The 27,500-nt window shown below is 36.2% G+C and overlaps 1 protein-coding gene across 2 annotated transcripts in view; it reads right to left on the reverse strand.

The window, feature by feature from the left end:
- The window catches only part of nrp2b (neuropilin 2b), a 145,286-nt gene that overhangs the window by 77,407 nt on the left and 40,379 nt on the right, over positions 1–27,500 (reverse strand). For both annotated transcript variants that reach the window (XM_056465226.1, XM_056465227.1), the window contains exons 3-4: positions 27,308–27,489; positions 1,214–1,441 (exon numbers count right to left, since the gene is read on the reverse strand). In XM_056465226.1, the coding sequence (XP_056321201.1) occupies positions 1,214–1,441; positions 27,308–27,489 (410 nt within the window). The remainder of the gene's footprint in view (positions 1–1,213; positions 1,442–27,307; positions 27,490–27,500) is intronic.

Below are 27,500 nucleotides of genomic sequence, written 5' to 3' on the forward strand. Positions count from 1 at the left end.
CTATTTCTTTAACTACTACAATATAACATTTAATTTTTTATAAGTAGATTTTTGGTTTTGGGTATAAAGGAGGTTTTGTTTTATTTGCTGCTAAGAAGAAATACCAGAAGATTGGTGAAGCATTACTGTTCAAAGTAAAAATATTATATATATTATATATATACAGAGATCATACTGTTGTGATGTTAGTTTTAATAGATACAAAGTGAAAAATCTAAGAAATTCTCTGACTTTTTTTTTTTTTTTTTTGCTGTATCGAAAACATAATGAACCGTGACACTGACGCATCGAACAAAACCGTGATTTTTGTGAACGTTACACCCCTAATATATAAATTTATATAAATGAATACATCCCCTTTTATAATACATTCATTTTTCAATAACTAGAATGTTTTTTATTACAGTAAACAATGAAAACTCCACGACTAATTGGTGAACCTGATGATCTAGACCAAGCAGAGTTCATAAACCACCTTAAATACCCTGTCGTGTTTTAGTCTACAGTTATAAAGTGTGATTAGATGTGCGTGTTCAGCACCACAACATGAAGCCCATCGCAGAGGCAGAAGGGCGAGGGTGGGGGCAGAATGGAGGTCTCGGGGCTGAAGCATTAATAAGACAGCTGGGGGAAAAAAAGAGAGTATTCCACAGCGCTCTGTTCCAGACAAGGATTAAATCCTATTGCAGTGTTATTCACGCCCCATTTTCACTTTCCTGATAAAGGTTACCATGGCTGCTGTTACCCCCGTCCTCAGTCTCCTCTGTGGAAGAATACGGGTGCCGTGGCTTTTTGGCCCCGCCTGATGCAGATAAGGCAAAGCAAGGCCCTGGGCTCCGCTTTCATCTGCCAACGCTCAATACCAAAATAGCTCCAGCGGCAGCCGCAGTAACAGCACGACAGCAATGCACACCGGCAGAAACGCTGGCGCAGTGGCCAACCGACGGGTGCTGCGTGTCACAGGGTAAGAGCCAACAGCTGTATAGACTGGCGGATCAACCAACCAGATGGCCCATAGTGTGACAGTGAACGCTATGTGGATTAGAAATCATTAAGTGACCAAATTATGTACGGCAGACATGCAACGTACTGATCTCGAAGCAGACAATGAGGTCAGAGAAAAAAAGCAATCCTCTTAAAGTCACGGGTGGTCTGGACTTTGGAAAAGCGCGGTCTAATCCGAATTCTTTGGGATTACGGCATCTCCACTTACCCTGCGGGAGGCCGTCCCACACCTCCAGCCAGTCGTACTTGCACTCGCCCTCCGAACCCTGCAATGGGTCGTTCTCCAGGTCGAAGGTCAGGAAGGTGAGGGTGACGTCCATGTGAGGTGGGACTACGATGATGAAGGTGCACTCCAGGTTGTGCGGGTATTTGTCAGGGAAGCCGGGCGACTCGATCACACCTGAAGGGCTTGTGAAGTTTCTGGAACAGTCGGAGCCTGGAGAGAGAGAAATCAAAAAATATATGAGGACAACATGCTGAAAAATTCCCTATCTAGTCTGGAGTAACAAGCTTAATTCTAGCCCAAAAGTTATATGGATCTTGTTTTAAGAATACAGTACTACACTGTAATATATGTTGGGTTCCATTGAATCGATTTTCATTGGGATAACATGAATGAATTAAGTTACAAGTTAAGTTAATTTAAGTGGTTTGAACTCAAAACTATTAAGTTGGTCCTAATGAGGAATTGTGTTGTTTCAGCTCATTTTGAATAAGTAGTTTGAACAAACATCAAATGTAATTTGACTGTACCCTGTAAAAAATGCTGGGTTCCACACAATCGATTTGAGTTGGGATAACATGAAAGAAATAGGTTAACATAATAGTTTTTACAAATTTAAGTGGATTGAACACAAAACTATTATGTTGTCCCTAAAAAACATCAATAATTGTGTTGTTTCAACTCATTTTAAATAAGCAGTCTGAACAAACATCAAATATATTTTTGGAATATACATTGTAAAAAAAATGCTGGGATCCACACAATCGATTTGCTTTGGGACAGCATGAAAAAATTAAGTTAACATAATAGTTTTTTTCAAATTTCAGTGGATTGAACTCAATAACTATTACACGAGGAATTGTGTTGTTTCAGCTCATTTTAAATAAGTAGTCTGAACAAACATCAAATGTAATTTTTTGAGTGTACCCTGTAAAAAATGCTGTGTTCCACACAATCGATTTGAGTTGGGACAACATGAAAGAATTAAGTTAAAAATTTAAGTGAATTGAACACAAATCTATTCAGTTGTCCCTAAAAAACATCAATTGTGTTGTTTCAGCTCCTTTTAAATAACTAGTTTAAACAAGCATTACTGTAAAAATGTTGGGTTCCACAGAATCAATTTGAGTTGGGACAACATGAAAGAATTAAAGTTAACATAATAGTTTTTACAAACTTCAGTGAATTAAAGACAAAACTATTAAGATGTCCATAAAAACATCAAGAATTGTGTTGTTTCAGCTCATTTAAAATGAGCAGTTTAAACAAACAACAAATATATTTTTTGAGTGTACACTGTAAAAAATGCTGGGCTCCACACAATCAATTTGAGTTGGGACAACATGAAAGAATTAAAGTTAACATAATAGTTTTTACAAATTTAAGTGGATTGAACACAAAACTATTATGTTGTCCCTAAAACCATCAATAATTGTGTCGTTTCAACTCATTTTAAATAAGCAGTCTGAACAAACATCAAATATATTTTTTGAATGTTAATTGTAAAAAAATGCTGGGTTCCACACAATCGATTTGCTTTGGGACAACATGAAAAAATTAGGTAAACATAATAGTTTTTTCACAAATTTCAGTGGATTGAACACAAAACTATTAAGTTTTCCCTAAAAACCATCTGGAACTGTGTTGTTTCAGCTCATTTGAAATAAGTAATTTAAACAAACAGCAAATTAAATTTTTTGTGCATATGCAAGATCAGACTGTGTCAGATTAATATGACTGTTTTTCGTTTATTTATCTTTTTTCTCACTTAGTAAAGCTTAAAGTCAGTTATTGAACCTGTAAATTTAGCTTAGTTACAATCAGAGACAATCAATTTCAGATCAGTCTGTATTTTAGGACTTTGTTTTAGCTGTAATAACTGGTTTTAATTTTGTCAAAAAAATGCTCAATCACACTTATAATTGTTCTTTAATGACAAAATACATTCTGTTATTTTTTGCTGCAGTAAGCTTCTGTATTTTCAGATGCAACAAGTAATTATTTTGCACTGTAATTTCTGTAGGCGCCATGGTGGCTTAGTGGTTTGGTGTGGAGTTTACATGTTCTCCCTGTGTTCGGTTGGGTTTCCTGCGGGTGCTCCGGTGAATTGAATAAACTAAATTGGCCGTGGTGCAGTGTTAAATTTTGTTATAATTTTAGTGATGAACAAGTTTCTACCAACGAAAACAAGATGAAAACTAAATAAAGATTAAGCAATGATGACGACAAGTATAATAAAAAATATCCTGACATTTTCGCAGACTAATAAAAATGGCATGAGAATGCGATTGAGGGATGTTTTTTTTGAAAAACATCCAATCAGAATTAATCTTGGTGTGTGATGCATGACGCACACACGCACATTTGATCCACAGTAAATGCGTGATGCGATTACATCATCTTCCATAGTAGATTTAGTCGACTAAAACTAGACTAAAGCTAAAATGATTTAGAAGATTAAAACATGACTAAAATGGAATTGTAGTCAAAAGACTAAGACTAAAACTAAATAAAGGTTTGCTGTCAAAATTAACACTGCCGTAGTGTATGTGTGTGAATGTGAGAGTGTATGGGTGTTTCCCAGTATTGGGTTGCAGCTGAAAGGGCGTCTGCTGTGTAAAACACATGCTGGATAAGTTGGCGGTTCATTCTGCTGTGGCAACTCCTAATGAATAAAGGTACTAAGCCGAAGGAAATGCAAGTTCTGTCAATTGTTAATTTGAATAAAAATTTGTGCATATATATGTCAGATCTTGGTTTAATCCATACAGTAATCATTATTTAAAGACAGAATAAACAATGACAATTCTTAAATTAAGAGAAACTTTAGTTTTACAACCTTTTCACACAAAATATTTAACCTGTTTAAAAAGCAATTAACAAGCTAATTTTAAGGTAATTCCTCTAAATGCACTGCTTGGAATAAGTGTTCTTATATTTGTTAAGGCATTTTTTCTTTATGAAAATCTAAGAAAGTTTCCTTATTTCAAGAAGGAACCTTACAAAGTATAATTTTCTTACTGTCCTGGCAGATCATTTGTCTCGTTTCTAGTCAGTATTTTCTTAAATCCTTCATTTATTTCTCATATTTAGATGGTTATTTTTTTTTTGCAGTGAAGAAACTGAAACACATGGTTATGTGCGAGACTTGATGCGATTTATATTGACCAAAATGTCAGCAAGTGGACATGTTCTGGAGGGGCAGGCGCAAGCACATTACTTGCTTTCTTGTGTCAATCTCATATAGAGAAAGAGACCCAGTCGGTTAGCTTGCTGAGAAAAACATATTGACGGGAATGAAAACGGGAACATTCATCAAGGCGAAGCTTTAAATCTGTACTGAAAAACCCTTCATCTGCAAAAGTGCTGAATTAGAATGATTTCCCATCCCTGAAGCTGCTGTCAATATTACTTTAGCGGTACAGTCGAAGATGATGCTCAGAGTTTCTCATACTGCATGTGTGCGGCTGATGAAGGAGAGATTTTTAGTGTAACAGACACATATGGAGAGTTGGGCCAGCACTGAGCGTGTTAAAGTGTCATCTTAGGACATTATGTTATATAATACGCATCTCTGCATAAGCATATTTAATATTTTAGGCTCTCGTTAAGATCAGATTTTAAAATAAGGTTCACTGAATTAACTTTAAAGCATTTGTTTTATAGCTGAACATTTAGAACATCACTACATATTCATCTGAATGCTGCTCTTAGCAGTGTAGGTTGTGTTGGGATGTTTGCCAATAGTAAACTGCTATAACGATAGGTATTTTAACTTCTTTGTACCCAAAACAAAGAAAAAATGAGCTTTTCCCTGAATATACTGAATTCTTTATTCACTTTAAGAGGGTAAGTTCAACCAAAAGTGAAAATTCACTTGCTATTTACTCTCTCTCAAGTTGTTCCAAACTGTTGTGAGTATCTTTCTTTTGTTCAACACTAAAGAAGGTATTTTGAAGAAGGCTGAAAACCTGTAACCCTTGACTTCCATCATAGGAAAAACAGATAGCATGGAAGTCATGGGTTACAGGTTTCCAGCTTTCTTTCCAGCTTTATTTTGACTTTCCAGCTTTCAAATGATCTAGTTTTAAATTTCAAATTAGCTAAATTATCAGTTAGTTGAAAAGTAAACAGTAAGTGAATGACATTAGAATTAATTTCAACTCAAGTTTTAGGTGAACTATCCCTTTAATTGTTCAAAAATTGAACACCTTTAATTAAAAAAGCTCCTACTGTATGTTTAATAATAGAAATAAAAGTGTTATAATGCTTTGTAATAATGATTGGATATTCATTTGAACGTGAACATTTTAGCAGATGAAACCAGAATAAAACTATTTGGTTTTATTTACCACAGATATAACTTTTTATTGGTTTTAAGCCTGGGTTGGCTCTGTGTCACGAAAGTTAGTGCTCATATGCTAACACATGCACAGTCATGCTTCACCTTCAGCTGTGACACATGTCCTACACGCCAGCCTTTGACACAATGCACAGCACGTTCATGTGTAACGCCACCTCTTCAAAGCAATGCGGAGTCACAGCCATCATACTAATGCGCAAAGGCTCACACACATACACAAACCTCAACACTTAGTGTTGCTTTTCCACTGCATGGTACATCTTAGTATGGCTCACTTTAGGGTGAATGGTACTGGGTACTTTTTAGTACCACCTCAATTGAGACTGCAAGCAAGCTGTACTGTTACTAAAAAGTTAAATGTTAAAGCTTGCCAATCAATGATTGTTTGGAGACACAAGACACCAAAACTGCTTGATTTAAATAAATAATTGCACTTAATTCAGTGCAACAATATCAACAATAGCTATGTTTCCATCCACCTATTCTTATGTGCATTTAACTAAGTAGGATAAACTTTTTTTCGATAAGAAAAGATGCGCATAAACTGTGATGGAAACACTTTTACCGAACAAATTCCAGTATGCGCATTAAAAAGTCATGTGATTTTCTTATAAGAGATCATGTGATGCTAAAAATATGTGTGATTGGACAAACCAGCAGGCTGAGCACATCGTAAAACATCTGAAACGTTGTTTTGGTCATACTAAAACGCCTTAACCATTTCAGTATTAGTGTTGTTATATTACTAACCACCTCCAGAACTGTCAAGAGTGTCTGCATTCTGTGTCTGACACCTTCAAACACCACCACGCGTTCATTGCGTGTCGGCATTGTCTTCTGAGGGGCAAGTCATTTACTAAATGAGGAAAAGATTCACGCAGCTTCTCCTACCACAGCCAATTCTGTTTTTACGGTTGATATTTGGCACCAGTTAATCAGGAAGTGACGATTTTGACTCTTTGGATGGAAACGCTGCTTTATTCGCACATCTTTTATCCGATATTTCAGTTTTGCCTATAAATTTAATACGCATCTCTGGATGGAAACATAGTTACTGAAGCCTTTTCCTGCCAAATTGTGTAAATGTGATAGTAGTGATAAATATTTCCAAGTGAATTCTCTGGGGTTTTTGTTGTTGTTTTTGCACATTTACAGTAGCTAATAGCTAGTTCACCCCAAAATGAAAACTATGTTATTAATTATTCACTCTCCAAAAGACTATTGTTCATCTTCAGAACACAAGTTTAGATATTTTAGATATTTTAGCATCCTCCATAGACAGCTATAGTCCAGAGACATTCAAAGTTCAGAAATTAAACCAGAAACTTTCCACGTGACTTCAGTAGATCAACGGTTATCTTAAGAAACTCCAAGAACACTTTTGTGCCACACTGTAAAACTTTGTTTGCCAATATCTTCCACCTCAGACTCTGAAAGAGCTAAAATGACTTTAATTTGTGTTCTGAAGACGAAAAAAGCAACCAGGAAATTGGCATGACATTCGGGTGAGTATTAAACAATTGAAAATGTATTTTGTGAGCACTAACCTTTTAGGGATCCTTCTTCGAATTATTTTTGTAACACCAGTCTGTGCTATAATTTCATTTAAAGTTCATTTCAGGAGTTTGAAACAATTTCACAAAGCAAACTTTCTAGAAACTACCATTGGTTTGTTTATTACATAACTGGTGGATATGGCTATGAGACTCTAAAATGTTCTCATATTCAGTTTAATAGCGGCTAAAAACACAAACACTGAAGAGCTTCATATAACAATGTCTATAATCCCACTCACTTTGAACTGACACTAAACTGCAGTGGAAAATTAAACCTTACCAGAATACAGCAAACCAAGCTGACCCTAGTCCTGCTGAGTCGAGTCACACAAAGCACCGGACAAAAATCTATACATGCCGTCAAACCACAAAATCCCACACGATCCTTCCTGCAACCTCAAAGGTTTCTCAGTTTGAGCCATAGGAAGTGACACTTGCATTATTTAAAAACTCAAAGTACAGACAAGAGGGAAAGCAAAAGCGTTTGAGGAGCTGTTGACAGGAGCTGTGGGGGTAAAGCATCAACGGATCAGAGAACAAACGTTCAGTGATCTGAGACTCTGAACTCTTTAATAACTATTTCTGCGCTTGCCGAACTGCCGAAACCGGGAGAGACAAATGTGCTTGACGTAACCTCAAAATCACCAATGCACGTTTAACAGGCCTGATTTCTTCCTTCGTACCTATCATATCCTTACATGAAGCTATTTAAAGTAGGGCATGTCTTAGGGTTTCATGCCAGGTCTGTGACCCCAGGTGGACGAGTTTGGACTTGCCCTTGAGACTCATAGACATGCTCGGTCATGCACAAGAGTGAGTCCGAGATTTTAGCCTCAGCGCCGACTGGACACCCACAGAGAGTGGAGGACGTTGAGGTTTAGAGGTATTTTTTTAAGGTCATAAAGCTGCAAATTAAACTATTTGCCCTAAAAGCTATTTTTTTGTACAAGAAAGAGCAAACGTGACATGGAAAAAGGGCATTTTATAGTTAACAAGCCAAACCTTGACCATGTATGCAGCTCCATTCCAACCAAATGTACCTACAGTTTAACCCCATGTTCAAACCGATCTATACAAAGTGGGCTCATTTACTGTTTACAGCTATAGATTTCTATTAAGCTATATACAGATTACACAATCACATACGTTTAGGGAGCAAACAGGATCACAGATACATATCAAAACCACTTCAGGGCAATAAATAAAGGTATCTGTGATTTCTCCTAATTGCAACTAGTGATATTTTAGAAACATTGTATAAATCCTGCAGATTTTATTATTAAAGAGCCCCTATTTTGCATTCTAAAAGATCATATTTTGGTTTTGGGGTCTCCAACAACAGGCTGATATGCATGCAAGTCAAAAAACTATTTCATTGTCTTATAATATGCATTTATTTTTACCTAATTATGCCAAAGACTCACATATGATTTTTGGCGAAGCTAATCTGCAGTGATTCATCCGATGATTCAGTCTTTTGTGATGTACCATATCGACGTTGACGTGTTTAAGCAAAAGATCTGAACCCAACAAGATTCATTTACTCGACTCAGAGTCGACTATTTCGCTTGGCTCTTTAATTTCTAGATTTTTAGTTTTCAAGATATTTTAGTTATTTGTTTGTGTTTTTAAATACTATACATATATATATATATATATATATATATATATATATATATATATATATATATATATATATATATATATATATATATAGTTATTTTGACAACAACCTTAAACAAAGTAAGCATAAAATAGCAGTTTTATATATATATATATATTAATTATTTTTTACAGTGAAAGTTCATTTAAAGTCACCAAATTTACTTTAGCATTACACTGCCATTAATAAACAGTTTCTGAATTTTGTTTCACTGGTGTTTTCCTTTTCTCTGCTGTTATGAATTGCATTATGGGACCTTAATCTGATGCAAAAATTCAACTCTGCAGCTTAACAGGATGACTTTTATTGACATTTTAGTAGTTTGAATCATAAAAATTATATAAGTATCTAAAGTAACAGAAAAAGTACTGGCAGTTTATTACCAGGTTTTTGTACCATAATTTACAACCCCAACCCAGATAAAACATCACTTCTAACTATTAAAAATGTCAATAAACACTTGTTCAAACTTCTCAACGTTAAACATTTTAAAGGAAATTAAGCTCCCACAATGTAATTCAAAAGCATAGATAAATGAAAAGAAAATCATAGGCTGCGTCTGAAATCGCATACTTTCATACAGTATAGTATGCTAAAAACAGTATGCGAGTCAAATGGTAGTATGTTCGAATTCGAAAAACAGTATGCGAGAAGTACCCGGATGACCTATTACTTCTGGCAAGATTCGCATCCGGTGTACGCTATGCTATCCCATAATGCCCCACGAGAAAAATCATGACTGGGAGTTAAGGGACCCAACTGATGCGGGTAGGTCACGTGATCATGATAAAAGGGCAGATGTACTACATCCGAGTTCCATTCATACTACTTACATTTATACTGTATAGTACGTATTTTTCTAACGGTCGAGTAGTACATTTAAATTCAAATGCAGTACCTACTGAGTAGTAGGCGATTTTGGATGCAGCCATTGTGTTTAATTACAAACATGTTTATATCACGCCTGGGCTCTCTCAGGAAGGCAAAGGATCGCAGGAGTTATCAAACACGTAGATGACATAGGAAACACAGGAGACTAGGAACGACATGGGGTGTTGACAAGCATAACCAAGAGAATACCAGACAACGACTAAACAACACACAGGACTATACATACACATGACATGATGAAACTGATTACACACAGGGTATGAACACAGGTGAAACTGATGAACATAATGAAAAGGCGGGAAACAGAACAAAGGAGCACATGGGGAAGGTCATATGACGAAAACACTGGGGCCTAACATCACCCCCCAACTCTTTAAAGGCACGTTCTCGCGCCTTTAACAGAAGAGACAAGGAAACAAGATGGAAATGAGGTGGCCAGGGAGAACTTTTATTTTTCATTTATCATTCATTTTCTTTTTGGGTTAGTCCCTTTATTAATCTGGGTCGCCACAGCGGAATGAATCTCCAACTTATTCAGTATGTGTTTTACGCAGCGGATGCCCTTCCAGCCGCAACCCATCACTGGGAAACATCCACACACACTCATTAAAAATACATTTAAATATTCGCTTTTTAACAACTGCTTCCACTTCTTATCTTACTTTCGTAGCTTTAAATCACATAATTGCCCCTCAACAATATGACTTTATCTTATGAAATGCAATCCTACAGCTCAAAAAGACCATTACACTAGCAACATCAAGGTCATACCTATGTATATTTGATTTCTAGAAATCTATAAACCTGCAACGCATTGTAAGTTGTGTTTTGATTATTTATTAACCTTCATCATAACAGTTCCCTTATTATTTGCCTATTCCTCGAGGTCAGAAACAGGCTGAGATTGTCCCGCTGACAGCTGAGTTAATCAAATATTTTTAGGGAGGCTAAAATGACAGACACGGGTGCCTGAAGTCCCCTAAATAGGGTGTAGAATGGCCTCTGACCGTGCACCCGCTCAATGAGGGCAGCGCACAGGAAATCATCCTCTCTGTCTGGCACCCTGGCAGCTGAAAAAGAGACGGGTCCCAAAGAGACAGCAGGTCAGGGCTAATGTTACACTAATACAGCACCATACATCTGTTCAAGACCAGTGTGTGCGTCTGAAAGCGTCCGTCTTACATCCTCATGCGTTTTCATCAGCACCTGCTCGTACACGTCACACTTCAGAATGCTGTATTCTGCCTTTGCTTATTGTTTCTCTCATCTGTAATGCTCAGCGATAGAAATAACGCATTACATACTGTCTGTGTGGGTGAAACAGCTCTAAAACAATTCCCCAGCACATTCCCACACAATGACAGGGACTGATCCTGCAGTCTTATTCCTGTCCACACTGACAGAACAAAAAATAGCATGCTGTAATGAAGATCACTGACAAAAAAAAGAAAAAAAGATTAAAAATATATATTTTTTGGTTTGTTCAAAACAATTGAGGGGTCTAATCTGAAGCCTTCATGGTGAGTTTTCTCATCGCAGACATAAATCATGATACAGTTTAAGGCTTTTTGAAAGCAAATTCAGTTCCGCAGATGTTACTTGTTTAGTTTTAAGGATCACTTTAGCCTCCGATGTTTCTCCTGAATGAAACTGATGTGCTTTAATTTCTACTAAACGTGAAGAGCAATAATCTTGAATTTGATTTGAAATATTCTTACTTTATATATCAGAGCTATTTGAGGAATTCTAGTTAAACAATAAAATAAAATAATAAATATAAAATATAAATAATATAATATAATATTATGAAATATAATAAAATGTAATAAAATAAATATAATATAATATAATATAATATAATATAATATAATATAATATAATATAATATAATATAATATAATATAATATAATAAAAAAAATAATAAATAAATAAAATAAAATAAAATAATATAAAATAAAATGTAATATAATATAATATAATATAATATAATATAATATAATATAATATAATATAATATAATATAATATAATATAATATAATATACCCTTTTCACATTTCCAGGTTTCTCAGTAGCGGAAGGCGTCATGGTTGGGTAATGGGGACCCTTTTTCTCAGACCACAGTAAATCGGAGGGTACAACATACTTTTTACAATCATATTTGCTAAAAGAAATTTGGCCTGAAAAATTAGTCTGAGACTGATGAAATTAGACTGATGAAGGCAGCCAGAGGAGAAAATAACATCAAATTTACTCTCAGCCCCAGAAGCTGCATTAGAAACACCTCGCATAAGTGGTTATTCGTTTTTTGTAATTTGACACAGATGATATAATACATTCATAAATGCAAGTGTCCAAATATAAGTGTCCATGCATTTCTTTACACCCCTTTGTGTAGAAGATAAAACTGAAATATGAAAATGATCAAATTATTTTGATCATTTATTTTAGAGCATATCTATTATTTCATTCTATATTTATTATAGATCACTTGAAATTTCTCAGTTTCTCTGGTTTACTGGATTCATAAGGTGTGGGTTTTAATAACATGATGATTTTTATTTATTTTTATTGTATTTTATAAAAGTGATAAAATTTCTTCCAAATTTGGAAACATTGTCATTTAGAGCTTTATTTTATTTAATTGTTTCAATTATCAATTACTCAAATAAATATAATTACAATTATTTCTAATTAACTACAATAAACATTAACTATAATTATTAATTTAATTTAAAACATTTTAGTAAATGTTTATTGTAAATAATTACAACAATACAAGAAATAATTGAAATTATATTTATTTGAGTAATTGATAATTGAAAAAAATAAATAAAATAAAGATATAAAAAACTCAAATAAATATAACTTAAATTATTTCTTGTATTACTGTAATTAATTGCAATAAACAATTACTATAATTTAAAATAATTTGATTCATTTACCCCTTTCATACATACAGACATTTCCGGAAAATTACTGGCAATTTTCCAGAAAGGTATGTGTGCGAACAGGTCCTTTTTAAAATGGAGAAAGAGAAGTTGTAACATTAGAGGTAATTTGCCGGAATGCTGCATTGTGTGAACGCAGGAAAATTGCCGAAAAGAGCGCGTTCACGCTTACAACACGCTGACATGAGATGTCTACTCCAGCCAATCAGAACATTCAGACGCATTTACATCCATGCTGTTTGTGAAAATAAAAGACTTTGAATATTTGTCCAGACACAATTAGCTGCTAGATGTTAGTCGGATAACATTTCTATGTTCCTTCTTAAGGCCAACTGTGAAAAAAATTATCTATAAAATACCTATGATAAACCGCTGTTTGTTTACCTTCAAGCTCTGCTTCAGTCGCTTGACACATGTGCACGTGAAGTAGCCGGTGAGCACACAAACATATTATGTACATCTCGACATCTGAAAGTGTTCCTCCATATGTTTTCATCGAAGTTGTTCACAATACTTATCCATCCACAGAATTTATAATGTGGTCAAATGTTTACAAATACAAGCGCAGCGGTTTGGAGCTCATTTCTGGTTAATGATGTCAGAATTTACCGGTATTTTTGAATGGATGTGTGAATGGTCTTTTCCAGAAAAAATTCCATAACATCCTTGACTGTGTGAACAGTGCTTCTTTGATTTTACCGGTAAAGTAGTTCCAGAAATTTTCCGGATATTTACCGGTATCACTGTGCGAAAGGGGTTATTGTCTATTTAATAATCATTTTTTTATTAATACTGTTAATAAATGTATCTATTTTATTTTACTGTTGTCATTCAATGTAGTTTTCCTCCATTCTGCTCTACTGTAATCCCAGATAAATAGAGTTGCGTGAAAGCATTACTGGGTCAGATGTGCTGTCAGACAGCCTTTACCCTGCATGCGACATTCGGCTTCGCTACAGCTTGTTTAGAGCATACAGTATATTCATCCATACGAGACCCTGCCAGTCCCGCGGTGACCCCTCATACTCATGCCACCTCAGATAGAATGCCAGACCCCTGCTGAGTCGCTACTGCACCGCTTGAGTGACCCCGACGCCATCAGCCTTTTTTGTTGGCTCTCATTAATTCATGTTTGTGAGCATGGTAAAAACACAGGCGTCCCGCAGAAGGATGGGGAAACTGTCCTCCCCCCGCCCCTCTTCCAGCAGGGGAAAGCCGCGTCTGGGCCATGTGTTGGAGATTGGCGTGCGTGGCTGGATCTGTCTGTGGCCGGAGGGAAATGGGGCGGCTGTTATTAAGGAGCGTTGCTGGGTAGAATAGGAATGTTTGTCATGGATGAGTGAATGTGTGCATGAGTGTGCGTGTGTAAGAGAGATTACAGTAATATATATGTGAGGTGTACTGGCATGCAATGCGCATATATGAGGTTGCCATGAATATTTATATAGCAGATTCCTACATTTTAGAATGTCAGGTGCAATTTTATTATTACCTTAGAAATGTGTCCTAAAGGTATAGTTGGCTCAAAAGGGATATTTGTGTTTAAAAACAACAGTTATAACATATTAAAACTAAAACATATTCAAATTAAATAAGTTTTAACATATTGGGCCCTATCATACACCCGGCGCAATGAGACACAAGACATGTTTGGTGCGATTTGTTGCTATTTTCAGACCAGTGCAACCCTAATTTTTACATTTTGTGCCACATTGTTTAAATAGTAAATCCATTTGTGCCACTTTTTGGACTCATGGGTGTGCTGCTCTAAAAAGGAGGTATGTTAAGGTGAATTGTTGGCGCATTGCTATTTTGAGGAATTGAAATAGACCACACCATTGGCCATCTGAAAGCAGGTCTAATGTCCAGCGCAGAGCGCGTTAGTAATGCGCCTATGTGGGTCCAAACACATTTTTACATTGCTTAATATACACAGGCATTACACAAATATCTTTACATATGAAAACAAAGCATTAAATCTTTACAAAAATTATTATTTTATTTGTAAATATAAAAATAACTGCCTCCATGCCTCATCTCGGGGGGTGCATATTTGCATTTGTATAATGTTATTATTAGTAGTAGTAGTATTTATTATATGCATATTTATATTTCTTTAAATAAAAATTAGTTTAGATTTGTCCACCTGTCAGGTTTTGGAGATGTATGCATCACTATATGGGGCATAAAATAGCATGTGTGTTTGGTTGACTGTTTTTTGACCACACTTTGTTATTATTGTTCATTTATTAGTTTGTTGGAAATTAGAACTGAATTTAGAAATAGTTTTGAAACAAATCATTGTGCTTAACAAACAAAATTAAATATGTAGACTAACGGATGTCTTCAGTGGAGTGCGTACAACACCATTTCCTCATCCACGAAATTAAAGGAGTAAAGAGTAAGAGAAAGAGAAAGAGAAAGTAAAGAGGTCGAATGGAGGAGGCTCATTCTTTATCCTCGCTGCAGATGATCTGTTGAACTGTTTTCTAACTAGTAAGGCATTCAGTTTTTTTGAATAGCAAATGCGCCATGGTGTGACGTAACTGACTCTTAAATGGAAGGAGAGATGAGACTCTGATTGGTTTAATGCACATTATGCTCAAAAAACACCTATAATAAGATAATAAGCGCAACCCTGTTAAATCATGCGCCAAGGCGCTAACCTTATTTTTCTGTCCTTAAAATAGCAAAAGTGGATTCGGACACTTAACGCTTTTGTACCATGTGCTTTAGACTTTGCATCTAGATCATAAAAATAGAACCTATTAACTTTATTAAAAGTTACCATGCATGAAACTATGATTTTGGGGTCAAAAAGTGTTATTATGTAGAACAACTCCAATGTAACTTCTCTTTAAAGAAAAGTTACAAGTTGTTACTTTTGACCCCATAATCAGGGACGAAAGTAACAAATGGCTGGGTCAAAAGTAACACAACAGTACTAAATTTACTGGCTCAATCTTGTTCATTTTAAATATATCAAACTATGACCTTGTTAATGTTAACTGCAAACATATATTGTCCTTTATTTTTGCAAAAATTATTAAACAGTATTTTTATTTTAAATTCCATCAAATGCTTTAAAAACAACCCAACAATGCAGAATGTTAAAATTCTTTTTACAATTTTTGAGTATTTTTATTATTATTTGAAATTTATTTTTTAAAGATCTACATCCAATTACTGCAAACTCTAATGTGGAAGTAAAAAATAAGGTTTGTCTATTAGCACTGGGGCATAAATAACAATTTTACTTTCATCGCCACAGAACTCTTGCCATTTAAACCTGATTTACTTTTAAACTGAAAAACTCAGACCCAACTTAAGGATGTGATAATGCACTAAATAACCTGTAGATTGATCCTTAGTGTGACAAATGAAATGAGAAACACAACCGCTACAATAATTTACTTTTTGCATTTAAAAACAGAAATTTGGAGCTAACTGTGGGACACTGCTCTGAAATCATAAGATATTTGGCAGTAGACATGTGACGATAACCGGTTTCAAGGCATACCGCAGTTTGTAAAGGTCAAGGTTTTAAAACCGCTCAAATTTTGTGCCTTTTCTAAGGTATATATAAGTTTTTTTAATGTGTTTTTTTATCTGTGATTTTGAAACTAATGAAGAAAGCAGAAGTCAATGATTTATTTTAATTATTTAAATATTTTAAATGTTTCCTAAAAATAAAATATATTATATTCAATGGGGGAAAAAAAGTTGATTTTTTTTTTTACCCAGCCATTTAAAAAGAACTTGACATCATGTTACCATGATAATTTTATCCAAGTTATCATGCCGTCAGAAAATTATACCGGCCCATGCCTTTTTGACAGCTCCATCAAGGGTTGCATGCTGAATGTGCTGTTACAGCCTGGAAAGCAAATATTGTCAACTTCGAGAAAATCATTTTGTTACCTTCGTCCCACGTAATTTCCATCCTGGTATTTTATTCCTGTCATGATAAAGCAGTTTTTTTTAACAATAATTCAGTCTTCTTGTGACTATACTTTATAGATCTTTTAGGTGCTCTAGAAACATTTCTTAATGTTATCAATGTTAAAAATAGTTGTGCTGTTTAATATTTTGGGCAAACTGTGATACTTTTTCTCTTCATGTTGATGAAACGATGAAAACAAAGTAAAAAAAAGTATTTAAATGTCTTCACAGTCACTTTAATTTTATTTGAAAATATATAAAAATATATTTCTGAAAGAATCTATTTTTTCATAAAGACCTTACTGAGCATAAACCTAAAAAAATCTATAAAAATGTAAATAAATACAAAAAATATATATTTTTTTTCACAGCAATATATTATATTTCTTCTTCTTCTTCTTCTTCTACTTCTTCTTCTTGTTTTTAATGCTGTGATCTGATTGGTGAATGTCCCAAAGCATCAACACATCAGTAGGGCAGATCCATCCATTAGGCTGTTAATTCTGATAGTAGACGGGGTTCAGTGGCTACACAGCAACACCACTATGGCTGTAGGGCGGTTGTGTTGTGAGCTGTAATTCGCTCTTCTCCAACTCCACCGATGAAGATCTGATTGGCTGCGAGTTTTTAGATTGTATCCGTGGCAACAGGACCATGTGGCTAAGTGCACGGTTGAGTAAACTAAGTGGTTATTATGAATGAGGTTCAGATGTAAGTCACAATGTAAGGTCACTGGGCTTTCTAAAACTGAACGCGGCAACTTAACAACATAATAAAAGCATCTGACGATGGCCATTTCGAAACTAATGCCTGGTTTGAGGTGTTTTCCCCATGAGCTCTGCCTACTGTGCGCATTAATTCTGCTAGACACAAGTTTCAGACAGCTGAAGAAATAACACATCATTTTGCTCTCAAGGGCGATGGCTGAAATCCCCGAGTGTAGAGACACAGGTAGATTTTTTTTGGCGGCTCAAGGGTGACAAGATACTGATTTCCTGTGTGTGCAGCAGGAGGAGGAGAATTGATGCAATGTTTCCTCCCAGCGGGCTGTGCGGCGCGAGGCGGACACACCTTCAGGCTGTGTATTTACCCAAGATCCCTATCGCTGCTAGGGAAAACTGCCCTGACCACGCCAGGACACGTCCAGTACTCTCACTATAATAAATAAACAACACTTACACTCCGGGACATGTTTCAGCTTCTGCTGTTTTTCTGGAGAATTTTCCTTCAGTATTTTCATCCAGTTCCTCTTTTACTAATATATTTTGTTTCATTTGTTATTGTATACAGTGGAGATCAAAATGACCTACTTTTCGAGGTCACTATTTGAAGTTATCATAACATAAAAGATAAAATATGAACATATTTCATAAGCTGCACAGTATAAAAAATCTAATTAAATATTTGAAAGTGAACAACCATCAAAATTAGCCTACGTTATTATTATTATTATTATTTTTAAGTAGCATGTTTTAAAATAATTTACTATATATACAGTACATGCACAAAAACTGCCAAAAATGCTAAATTACAGTAAGCCAGGACAGTAGCTTATGCTGTTACCCTGTTACTAAATAGTGCCTGTAGGGACGTGATTTGCTCTTTGTGGGCAGGTATTTAGATTTTGCTGTTTGTATATGACGGGTCTCTAGTTTTGACTGTAATATTGGTGAAGAAAATCCACACTTTGCTAAAAGTGTGTTAGCAAACTCTTGAGCAGCAATAACACTAGTATGTACTCCGCCAAGGTTGTGTATGTTTGATCACACTCGCCTTGAATATTAACATGTACTGTGCATGTCTACATACCTAACACATAATAGTCCTGCACATTGCATCCCCCTTTTTAAAGATTCTCATATTAGGTGTTAACTTGGAAGCGATAAATGTGCCAATTTTCAAAAACTTTAAACCTTCTCAGACATTAAAGTGTATTGGTCATGTCAATGAATAGACAAAACACATAAAAATATACTATTTTTGGTTTAAAATATTATGTAAACTACCCTTTAAAGGGAATGCAGTTCTAATGATCAGAAGATTGTCTGTCTAAGCACAAGTCATGATTTTATGACCTAGCAAATGCTGAATCAATCGCACAAAATTCTGAGCCCTAAATGAGGACAGAGGAAGACATCATTTTCAGAATCACTCTCTTGCTTTCTCTCTAATAAGAGCTTAAAAATACAAGCCATGACTGTTTGCAACACATACATGACACCTACAGGTTCTTTTTCAGCACTGGGAAACCAGGGCAGCCATGTGTGTGAATCATAAAGTCTAGTCCACTAAAACCAATCATCTACTGTATGATGACCCTGTCATGCATCAACTTGACTGGTCAACTTCAGATCAATCAACAAAACGTCTCGCTCAACCACACACAACTCACAAATTTAAGCTGACAGCTACCAAACTTTTTAAAACCTTTTTCATTAGTTCCTCCCACATGGTACAACTCATAACCATATAATCGTCAACAAGTTCCAAAGCAATCCATCAAGTTCAATGCAATGTCTTCTAATTGGAAAAAAATGCGTAAAAGCTTGTACGACAGCAAAAATCGCATATCGTAAACCTGGCTTTAGAGGACACTTTCAGATAGCTCTTGTATTATTGATGTTAATGTGGTAGTAATTGCCTTATTTATCTGACAAAGCCTATTTAACTGCTAGTCAAACTAAAGCTAAACAAAATTAAATAACTAAACTAAACTTTGGGTACTTTCACACCTTCGGATTAATTCTTTTGTTCCAAAACAGGGATTAAGATCGTAACAATGTTACTTTTTGTTCTTGGTGCAGTTCGCTTTCACACTGCAATGTTTATAATAGACCAAAATAGCTAAAACCCGAGTCAGAGTCCCGCTCATCTGGCATGTGTCCTTGTTGAAATTTATGACTATTAGCAATAAGGCAATATAAGCGAAAAACTGAGCTTTAATTTTGAATGGTGACACCCACAGACATCGTGCATCGTCATTATGCATTATAATTGCATTATAGAGAGAAATAACAGACAAACCAAGATTGCAGTTCAGTCAATTTTCCTAACGGATAAACAGCTCTCGTTAATAGTTCAGCATGCTTTCACTTTCGTATTTGACATGAAACACACATTTACGGGTAGTAATGATGACATCCCGCCCTACTCATCATTCTCTCTTCATATAGCCATATATGCCTATTACATATCCATAACACACTGTGATATAGCCTGGTTTGGATATTGCTTTCTCAGTACACTCGATCCGCTCCAGAGTTAGTTTCAATCGAGCCGAGACCACCTCATTTTGATCGATTGTTTAACAAATATGACAAATGAAAATTAATAGGCATGGGACGATAAGGTACCTAAGATAAGGTATACCGCGGTTTGAAAAAGTCAAGGTTTTAAAACCGCCAAAACTTTATGTAAACCGCTCCTAAGGAATGTGTAAGATTTTTTATGTTTTTTTTGTTTGTTTTTTAGGACAACAGTGTGTCCAGCAGAAAACAGATCTAAAGATGTCGTTTTAAATTGTAAAGAAATCCGTGTTTTTGAAACTAACGAAGACAGCAGAAGTCTATGATTCATTTTCATTATTTAGCCGGACACACAAAATATTTTAAATCCTTCAAAAAATAGAATATATTGTTTTTAAACGGGAAAAAATATTGTTTTTTACCCAAACATTTAAAAAGAATATATTTTATAGCAGTAATCACAGTACCGTGATACCCTGATATTTATATCCAAGGTTATTATACCGTCAGAATCTTATACCGGCCCATGCCTAGTTGCGAAACAAAAGTCTAGGTGTGAAAGCATCTTTTGACCAAACCCCTGCAACAGCAGGTTTTCCAGATGAAGGGCAAAAAGATTGAGAGAGACTCTGGTTGTTGCAAGTCTATAATTTCTATATATTTTATCATTGCAATGGGCTGATCGTCCATAAAATTGATGGTGAGTGGACACAAACATGAAGAGAATCTCAATGGACAACAAGTTCAACAATACTGCTGGATTCACTGTACCAGTTATTTAACACAGAACAGGGTAAGAATCTGTCTCAGTCATACAATATTTTTACATTTAAGGGAAATTAGACTGAACAAATAATAATAGTGTGTAACTGGACCTCAGTCTATTTCAAACTCTTGTCTCCTCATGCATAATAAGTCATATAACACCATCTCCAAGAGTCATACACTCACACACATACACACACACATTTACTTCTTCAAATTCATCATAACTCAGTTCAATAAAATCTCTTTGTCTTCGAACGCGCACGCATCCACACTCTCCCACACATTTTCACATGCATCCTCGGAGTATAATGAGATCTTGTTAATGCCATGGCAACTGCGAGCTTCCACACACCGACGGATCTCATCATTATTGCTTGTTTATGATTAAAAAAAAACCTGCGACCTGCCGTTGTTTCGACGTTCATCACTGTCTCTGTTCGTACCTCTGCGCCGCGTTAGCCAGGTTGCTATGGAGCTATCACACTATCAGATCACACTCGGCGCATTGTGTCATCACTTCCTCCGTAAAGCAGGAGGTGTGGGGCCTCAGTTCACGATAGAGCGTTCACTGATGTCTCCCAGCGTCGGGTGTTCACACTAATGACTGAGTTTAGCTAGTCCTTTGTCTTGGTGGATCTCATTAGGAAGGTGCATTCATGTTGCGGTCTGTCAGAAGCAACTGTCACTCCTGCCCAAACCCAACTGCACACTGCCAGGGGTGTAAGAATTGTACAAAAATGATACTCAAGTGAAAGTACAAATACTGACTGAACATTCTACTCAGTTAAAAGTACAAATATCTGGTTGAAAATATACTTAAGGCATAGAAGACTGAAAAAGGAAAATTATTTTTCATTATTTATTCATTATTTACCTATCCTCATGTGGTTTTAAGCCTTTATGAGTTTCTTTCTACTGCTGAACACAGAAGAAGATCATTTGAAGACTGCTGGATGGTTGCTGGCACTCATTGACTTCCATAGAAGGAAAAAAATATACCATGAAACTCAGTGCTTTCTTCAAAATATCTTCGTTGTGTTCAACTGAAGAATGAAAATTGAACCGGTTTTGAAAAAATGAAAGGTGAGTTTACAAAATGTTCATTTTTGGGTGAACTATCCCTTTTAAGAGTTCGCCCTTAGCTGATGATTGATTATGAAGTGTGATTGGCATGCTGTCCTGAGAGAGAGCCCTGAGCACGTGAGATCCTCGAGCCCGGGGCTCCCTCCCGTTGCAGGGTGAGAGGGGAGTCTGAGCTCAGGTAGGTCTCGAGAACTCCCCTGCTTGATAATGTTAAATGTAGATTATAAATAGCTATGGAGAGTGTATGCTGAATTCAACGCTTAGTCTATGATGTCGATTTAGTTTTGTCAACTTACTTATGTTACATGTTTACATGTCTTTGGGAGAAACCGAAGAGCCTGGGGAAAACCCATGCAAAAATGGTGAAAACATGCAAACTCCGCACAGAAATGCCGACTTGGCTAGGTAAGATCTAAGCCAGTGACATTCTTGCTGTGAGGCAATGATGCTAACCATTGGGCCTCCGTGCTGTCCTGACAAGGAAAGGGGAGGAGTAGGGGTGGAAAGGGGGATTCTTCAAGACTCAAATTGCTTCATTTACTCAAATAAATTAAGTTCACAGTACTCATTAGGATTAGTTTTTAAACTTAAATGGTTTGTTGCAATTTGTTTCCTCAAACGGTTTGAGTTACCTTAACTTTTTGGATTAAAAAAAAAATGTTTTCTTGTTTGTTCAAACTACTTACTTAAACTAAGCTGAAACAACACAATTATTGTGATTATTGGGGGAACAACTTAATTGTTTTATGTTCAATCCACTTAAATTTGTCAGTTAACCTAATACATTTGAGTTGTGACAACATGAATTAATTGTGTGGAACCCTATATGTGTTACAGTGTAGTTTAAATGGAACTTTAAATATCAAAACTATAGTTAATTCTTCAGAAACCTGCTCATGTAAAAGCACAAGCCGTCAGCTTCAAATGTAAAGCACAAATGCCCCAAAATAATACTTAAGTACATTTACATTTACATTTAGTCATTTAGCAGACGCTTTTATCCAAAGCGACTTACAAATGAGGACAAGGAAGCAATTTACACAACTATAAGAGCAGCAGTGAACAAGCGCTATAGACAAGTTTCAGGCGTGTAAAAGTCAAAGAAGCAAAACATTAGTAGAATTTTTTTTTTTTTTTTTTTTTTTTTTTGAGAGAGAGAGAAAGAGGGCTCAGTTAGTGGTATAGCCAGAGAGGCAATTGCAGATTAGGAGGAAAAGTGGAGACTAAACAGTTGCGTTTTTAGTCGTTTCTTGAAGACAGCAAGTGACTCGGCTGTTCTGATGTAGTTGGGGAGTTCATTCCACCAACTGGGCAGATTGAATGTGAGAGTTCGGGAAAGTGATTTCTTCCCTCTTTGGGATGGAACAACGAGGCGACGTTCATTCACAGAACGCAAGTTTCTGGAGGGCACATATATCTGCAGAAGTGAGAGCAGATACGAAGGAGCACAGCTAGAGGTCACTTTGTAAGCAAACATCAGAGCTTTGAATTTGATGCGGGCAGCAACTGGAAGCCAGTGCAAACGGGTGAGTAGCGGAGTGACATGTGCTCTTTTGGGTTCATCAAAGACCACTCGTGCAGCTGCGTTCTGAAGCAGTTGAAGAGGTTTGATAGAACTACCTGGTAGCCCGGCTAGCAGAGAGTTGCAATAGTCCAGTTTGGAGAGGACAAGAGCTTGAACAATGAGTTGAGCTGTATGTTCAGATAGGAAGGGTCGGACCTTTCTGATGTTGTAGAGTGCGAATCTGCAAGATCGGGCAGTTCTAGAAATGTGGTCAGAGAAGTTCAGTTGGTCATCAATCGTAACTCCAAGGCTTTTTACCATTTTGGATGCAGTGATGGTTGCTCCATCCATCTGGATTGAAAAGTTATGGTGAAGAGTCGGGTTGGCAGAAACTTCAAGCATTTCCGTTTTCATGAGGTTAAGCTGGAGATGATGATCTTTCATCCAGAGTGAAATGTCTGACAGGCAGGCTGAAATGCGAGCTGGAACCGAGGGATCATCAGGGTGGAAAGAGAGGTATAGCTGGGTGTCATCAGCATAGCAGTGGTAGGAAAAACCATGTTTCTGGATGACTGTTCCTAAAGATGCCGTGTAGATAGAGAAGAGAAGTGGTCCAAGCACAGAGCCCTGAGGTACCCCAGTGTATAGATGCTGTAGGTTGGACACCTCTCCCCTCCACGACACCCTGAATGACCTGTCCGAGAGGTAGGAACTGAACCATTGAATAACAGTGCCTGTGACGCCCAGTGACTCAAGCGTAGATAGCAGGATCTGGTGGTTTACAGTGTCAAAAGCAGCTGATAAATCCAGCAAGATGAGGACAGATGATTTAGAGTCTGCTTTAGCCAGTCTGAGGTCCTCCACGACAGAGAGCAGAGCAGTCTCAGTTGAGTGGCCTTTCCTAAAGCCAGATTGCTTGTTGTCCATGAGGTTGTTTTGAGTAAGAAAGTCTAGGACTTGATTGAACACTACTTTCTCCAAAATCTTGGCCATGAATGGAAGCAGGGATACCGGTCGGTAGTTTTCAAGTAGCGTTTGATCCAGGTTGGGTTTCTTTAGCAGAGGGGTTACCCTAGCCTGCTTAAATGAAGTAGGGAATAGACCAGAGTCAAGAGATGTGTTAATTATGTGAGTCAGTGTTGGTATGACTGCAGGAGAAATGGCTTGCAGGAGATGAGAGGGAATGGGATCTAGCGGACAGGTGGTTGCATGGCTTGATAGCACGAGATTGGACACCTCAGACTCAGAGAGCTGGGAGAAAGAGGTGAGTGTGTGTGGTGTTGGTGGTGTATCTTGCGTGTTTGTTGTAGGTGCAGCAAATTGAGCACTGATTTTTGCAGTTTTGGTGCAGAAGAATGTAGCAAAGTCATCAGTAGTGAGTGTGGAGGATGCGGGTGGAGGAGGAGGATAGAGGAGGGAGGAAAATGTTTTAAAAAGCAAGCGAGAATTGGTGGCACTGTTGACTTTCTGACGGAAGTATGTAATCAAGTACAGTAATCAAGTACAGTAATCAAGTAGAATTACTCAAGTATTTTACACCCCTGCACACTGCTAACTGATCATTTCCGACCAATGTGTATCTCCAGCTTCATGACAGCTGCTCTGCATGGCTATCCCAGGACACTACGGAGGGGAGCTAAGAGGAAAGGCTATCACACATGTTGTGTTAGTAACCCCAGCTGCCCTGCCCCCTCCAAACACCGGCCTCGAGGGAGGGTAGATCAGGAGTCAATTAAAGAGGCATTCCCGGAATGCTTTCAGAAGGGTGAAAAAGGAACTAGTGATGTCTCCATGCTGTTTATTTTGCCCGCCAGCAGCCGCCTTGATCTGAATTTGCACTGTTGCATGTCGACCAGGCTCCATGAAGGAGACAGAAATCGCACATCGTGTTTGAAGGCACTAGAGGTCAGATGGTCACACAGAGGGCTTTCACACATACTGTATAGTGACAAAATGCAAAATGACGGGGTGTTTTTTTGGAAGCAATAACTTATTGCTTATTAAAATAGAATAAATGAATACTGACAATAGAATAAAATGTGTTACGCTTTTGGCCAGATCAACAACATCCAATAATGAAAAAGCATAATTCAATTTCAAACTTAAATACTGGCTTACTTTTAATTATTGAATGTGAATTTTAAATGGCTACATCAAATAAAATAAAATTCATAAATAAAAACAAATACATAAAAATAAATAAATACATAAATAAATAAAATACAATAATGAATAAAAAAATTAAAAATAAATACAATAAAAAATAAATAAATATATATATATATATATAAAAATGTAAAAAAATAAAATAAAACAAATACAATAAAAATAAATTCGGAAATAATAAATAAATAAATAAATAAATAAATAAATAAATAAATAAATAAATAAATAAATAAAATACAGGGTGATGAGGTGGCGCAGTAGGTCGTGCTGTCGCCTCACAGCAAGAAGGTCGCTGGTTCGAGCCTCGAACTTAGTTGGCATTTCTGTGTGGAGTTTGTATGTTCTCCCCGCGTTAGTGTGAGTTTCCTCCGAGTGCTCCGGTTTCCCCCACAGTCCAAAGACATGCTGTACAGGTGAATTGGGTAAGCTTAAATTGTCCATAGTGTATGTGTGTGAATGAGAGTGTATGGGTGTTTCCCAGTGATGGGTTGCAGCTGGAAGCGCATCTGCTGCGTAAAACATATGCTGGATAAGTTGGCGGTTCATTCTGCTGTGGCGACCCCAGATTAATAAAGGGACTAAGCCGAAAAGAAAATGAATGAATGAAATAAAATACAGTAAATACAATGAAAAAGAAATGAATTAGTTCAAATAAAAATATATATTAAAACACATAATATAAAATACATAAATAAAAATAAATTAATTAATTAATTAAATAAAATACAATAAAACACAATAAAATGCAATAAAAATAACACCATAAATAATAAAAATAACAAAATGAAAATAAATAAACAAATAAATAAAAATAAATGAATGTAAATAAATAAATAAATAAAATACAATTAAAAATAAATACAATAAAATAAAAAATAAATACATTAATAAAAAATAAAAGAAATACAATAAAAAGAAATGAATAAAACTAAATAAATAACTAAATACAATAACATAAATGAATAAAAATAAATAAAATACAGTAAATAGAATAAAAATAAATAAATAAATAAATAAAAAATAATAAATACATTTATTAATAAAATAATAAAATAAAATAAAATAATTTTATCTTCTTAGCTAATTTCCTAAATATGGCGAAAATTAAACATCAGTCTTAGATTTACATCCAACCTATCTACAGCGGAACTACCTTTACATTAAAACGCATCCAAAGGATTTGTAAAATCCTTTTATACTTAATTTACATTATAAAGTCAAATTTGTTTTCATTTATGCCTTAACATTCACATTCATATTGTAATCCAGTACCCTGTTTCCTACCTCAGTTTAAATTTGAATTTGAAAGCAATTCAGACTTCCATTATTAGTGATGCAAATCCCAACTAGAGAAGAACAGTGACCAAATCACACCAGAAGAAAGAAGATTATAGTGACCTACTGTATTTGAACCAATAACAGTCTTTCCCTCCAAGCCATAAACGCCATTTGGAACTTGTCATAAATGGCAACCCGTCTTCCAGCTCCTGAACTCTCCAATGAAAGCCTTTCCCTCCAGTTTCCAAAAGCAAATCTACACCTTTCCAGCAAGTAATAAAAGCAGTAGTCTGCCAATGACACCACACTGACCAATAGGGACTTTTCCCTCCGTTTGACAAAAGCCAATCAACACTTCTCAGGCAGGTGGGATTTGACACATCGCAGTCTATGATCCAAGGACTGGAGTGTAAATAAAGGAAAAGGTGAAATACGTGCTTCCTGTGCAAAGAGGTGAATTTGTGATCTGTTTTAAGAGAAATCTGGCTTTCCTAACAGCCTCGCCGGACCCACATGAACTCTCCCCACGCTGTAAACGCTGTGTTAGTACAAGAGCAAGAACACAAGGCTCTTGCTTAAAGCACACATGAGAGATGTGTAAACAGCAGGCGAAGCTTTGGCACCACATTGTTAATGATGCAGTACATCATGCTGAGAAACGCGTGCTTACCTGTCTTATAGATTTCATAGCGCAGCGAAAACCCTGCCCCCTGGTGGGCGTAGTCTGAGACAAACTTGATGTGCAAAACTGGGCCTGAGGATATGATCGCAGGGGGCGCGATGTTACTGCAGTGTCTTCCCAAAAGATCGGCGGCATCTGAGTTTCCATCCCGGATCTCGATGAAGTCATACCTATGGAGAAG

The sequence above is a fragment of the Danio aesculapii genome, chromosome 9, assembly GCF_903798145.1.
Source record: "Danio aesculapii chromosome 9, fDanAes4.1, whole genome shotgun sequence".
NCBI classification, from domain to species: domain Eukaryota; kingdom Metazoa; phylum Chordata; class Actinopteri; order Cypriniformes; family Danionidae; genus Danio; species Danio aesculapii.